Source organism: Lonchura striata, chromosome 4, assembly GCF_046129695.1.
Source record: "Lonchura striata isolate bLonStr1 chromosome 4, bLonStr1.mat, whole genome shotgun sequence".
Taxonomy (NCBI): domain Eukaryota; kingdom Metazoa; phylum Chordata; class Aves; order Passeriformes; family Estrildidae; genus Lonchura; species Lonchura striata.
Window position 1 is genome coordinate 66819782 of NC_134606.1, and position 3772 is coordinate 66823553.

Consider the following 3772-nt stretch of genomic DNA (forward strand, 5'->3'; position numbering starts at 1 on the left):
TAAATTCAAATACAGCAACTAAATGAATTTTATACTTTGACTGACAGTGGTTGTGACAATTCCCACCAGCTACTTTTTCAACGCGCGGTTGATTGGAAACGGTGTAAATGAAAGCAAACTCTGTCCCTCCGCCCTTCCCCCCCTCCCCTCCCGTCCCTTGCACGACGACCGCAACAGAAAGTGTTTCAAAAATACTAATAAATAGCACGCGGGGCCGCTGCAGTTTCGGCCCGAGGGAGGAACCGGTGGCGGCCACGGCGGCTTTTTCCTCGGCGGCCCCGCTGCCGCCGTCTCGGGGGCTCCTGCGGTGCCCCCGGTGCTGCCGGAGAGCGCGGGGCGGGCGGGACGGCTGTGTCCCCGGCCCCCGCTGTACGAGAAAAAAAAAAAAAAAAAAGAATGTATATTACATTTTAAATATTCACAGTAAGGAACGTCTATTGTCGCGGTGACTCACGGTTTATTTACAAAGAGCCGGCAAAGACTCGGCCGCCGCACAGCCGGGAGCGAGGCCGGGGGTCGGGCCAGCCCCCGCCGCTCCCCTCCGCCCGCCACCCTACAACGACAGCGGGGCCGGAGACCGGGCGCGCCCGCCGGGGCCCACTGCCCGCAGTCCTCTCTGCTCCCCCTCCGGCGTCTCCTCCTCCTCCCGGGCGCGTAGAGTCTAGAAAAATAGATCTGTACATCTCCGAAAGCGGCGGCGGGCGAAGCAGGCTAGACGGAGGCCTCCCCCTCCGGGGCATGTAGCAGCAGCCCGCCGCCCCCCGGCTTGTGTTTCTTCAGGAGCTGCGTTATCTTCTCATCGTCCGAATTGGGATCCAGGGGTTTGTTGTAGTCATCGTCCTCCTCCTCGTTCTCCGAGGCGCCTTTCAGCCGCTCCGTCTCCGAGTCCTGCTTCTTCTTTGCCGTCGCCATCTCGGCTGCGTGCTTCTTCCGCCACTTGGTCCGCCGGTTCTGGAACCAGACCTGCCCCCGCCGCCACCGTCACCATCACCGGCACGGCCACCTGCGGCGGCTGGACCGGGCCGCTCCCACCCTGCTCACCGCCAGTCCCCATCCCCGGCGTGCGGCACAGATTTCCGCTTCGCCGCCCTTTAGGCAATTTCCCCAAACGAATGCGGCTGATCCCCGCGGCACCGCGCTCCCGGCAGCAGCCGACACCCGGCCCGGCGCGGGGCCCACCCAGCGTGGGCCAGCAGCCGTCCCCAGCTCCCCCGAGGCTCGCATCGGGCCCGGGCCGCTCCCTGCCATCCTGCCTGGGGCGGGGAAACGCACATTTGGGGCTGATTCCTTTCCCAGCCCCCCTACCCCGCCAGTATTTACTCTCCGGCAGGGCGCTGCCACAGGAGGGGGGCATTTTCATTGTAGAAGCTGCAATAATTTATTCGCAGCCATCGGGACGTATTTGCCCGTGACAAAGGAGGCTCTGCAGATCAGACTGAAAGCGTGAGCACCACCGAGGGGCCCCTCTGGCCCAGTCCGCCAAGCAAACGCCTCTGCATGTTCTCGGGGAGCTCAACCCGCTCTCCCAACCCCTCACACCTCCGCTTTGCCCAAAGCACGGAGTTTTTAACCAGAATGTAAGAGTGTGGGTGCGGCAGTGCGACACCCTAACATCACCCTTTCCCCGGCTTTCCCAGGACGCTGGCCACCCCCATGGTGTTCAGGGCTTCTCAATCTTGCTTGGGTTTGTTTGGTTCAATTTGATTTGATTTTAAAATGCTTTAAAACAACCTTCTCGACCCCGCAGTAAGGCGATAAGGGGAGAAATGCCGGTAGTTGCGGGGAAAGCCCTCGCCGTGTGCCCGCGGGCTCGGCCACGCTAGCCCACAGCATCTCCGGCTGGTTCAGACGGACCCCGTTTCCGCAGTGGGGCCCTTTTGTTCCCCGCTCCTCCAGCCCCACACCACTCGGTGCGTGAGCCCTTGCTCTCACCTTTACTTGGCTCTCCGTCATCCCCAGGGAATAGGCCAGTCGGGCTCGCTCCGGGCCCGCCAGGTATTTCGTCTGTTCAAAAGTCTTTTCCAGAGCGAAAATCTGCTGGCCAGAAAAAGTGGGTCTCGTATGTTTTCTCTTTCCGTCCTTATCCAGCAAAATTGAGCCTTGATCTGGCGAAGGGAGGGGGGAGAGAAAGGGAAGGCAGGGACAGACAAGTTAATCTACGGATTTGGGAAAGCGCTTCACTCTCAAGCGGCCCCAGGGGACGGAGGGGTCTCTACGCGGGGGGTGCGTGTGTAAGAAAATCGCCTAAGCCAGGCGACCACTCTGGCCTTTCGGGGCTCTCCCTGATTACTTTTCCTTTAAGGATCAAAAATCTGAGCGGGCAAATTATATTTTTTCAAAAAAAGCCGCGGCCGGTGCGAGCGGGTGGTAGCAGAAAGTCCTGTTCGAGCAAAGTTTGTGCGCGCCCCTAAAGCCAACCCCGGCCCGCAGAGTCCCCAGCACCGATGGCAGCAGCGCGGCCAATTTCCCCTCGGAGGGCTCCGCTTTTCGCCGGCGATAATCGGCGACATATTACAGAGTTTTGCGCTGACCGACGGGACGGAGAATGCAAAACGAACTTAAGAAACGAAAACATATCGAGGCAAAGCCAGCCCCCTCGGCTACGGCCGGGCCCTGGGTGGAGGGGCAGGAGGGTCTCACAGCGATGCCGGGGCGCGGGGACTCCCTAGCACCGGGAGCGGACTCCCACCGGGGCTCCCCGCGCCCTCCCCGCCCCGCTGCCCCGCGACGCTGGGTACTCACGGGGGGCGCAGGCGAGGCGGGCGTCCCTCCACGGCGGGCTCTGCATCACCCCCGGCCAGAAGATCGGCGTCCGGCCGGGCAGCTCGGCCAGCGGCTTGGGGTAGCGCCCGGCGGCCACGGCGGCGGCGGCGGCGGCGGCCCCAGGGCTGAAGTAGAGGGCGGGCGGCGGCGGCGGCGGGGGGCTGAGGCTGCCGAAGCGGGGCAGCCCGGCCAGCAGCCCGGCGGGCGCCGCCGAGGAAGCGGAGGGCGAGGCGGAGGCGAGCGCGGCGCCCGGCAGGGGCATGGAGGGCCGGCTGAGGATGTCGTTGATGCCGTGCGGGGTGGCGGCCGAGAGCTGCGGCGGGGCCGTGCCCAGAGCCGAGAGCCCGCCCGCGGCGGCGGCGGCGGCGGGCGCCTTGAGGCCGGGGGAGCCGAGCGGCGGCGAGGGCGAGGCGGAGGCGGGCGAGGCGGAGGCGGAGGAGGAGGAGGCGGGCCCGGCGGGCAGGGGGTACGCGGGGTACAGCGGCGCCTTCATCTCGGCCATGCTGTGCAGGGCGGCCAGCGGCGGGCTGCCCAGCAGGAAGGCGCCCTGCCGGGGCGCGCCGTCCATCTGCCCCAGCGCCAGCATCCCCGTGCCGCCGCCACCGGCCCGGGGCGGGGGGCCCGGACGGCCCCTAGCGCCGCGGGGCCCCGGCGGTCGGCCCGGGGGTGCCGCCCGCACCGGCTACGCGCATCCAGCCCGCGGGGGTGGCCGCCTCTAGAGGGGAGCTACACGCCCGAGCGGCGGCCCCGCCGTCCCGCCGGGCATCGGGGCTGCGCCTCGGCGGACGCTCCCGGAGCGGAAGGCGGCGGTGCTGTCGGACGGCGGCTGTATGCGTGTGTCTGCGCAGCGGCCGTGCGCCTACACGGATATACCGCCGCTCCCGCTGGCCGCCGGCGGCAGGGGGCTCACAGCGGCGCGGGGGCCGTGTTCGCCGTCCCTTCGTTCGCCTGCTTCCCGGCGCCCCGCATCCCTCCCGGCGCGGTGCCTGCCGGCTGCTGTCGGGGCTGG

At 66.6% G+C, this 3772-nt stretch overlaps 1 protein-coding gene across 1 annotated transcript; it reads right to left on the reverse strand.

The window, feature by feature from the left end:
- Positions 1-437: 437 nt before the first annotated feature.
- On the reverse strand, positions 438-3412 carry NKX6-1 (NK6 homeobox 1). Its single transcript, XM_021526466.2, has 3 exons — positions 2743-3412; positions 1933-2105; positions 438-963 (listed from the first exon to the last, which is right to left on the reverse strand). Exons 1-3 carry the CDS (start codon positions 3347-3349, stop codon positions 712-714), a joined length of 1032 nt encoding a protein of 343 aa, XP_021382141.2. The 5' UTR covers positions 3350-3412; the 3' UTR covers positions 438-711.
- Between the last annotated feature and the right edge of the window lie 360 nt (positions 3413-3772).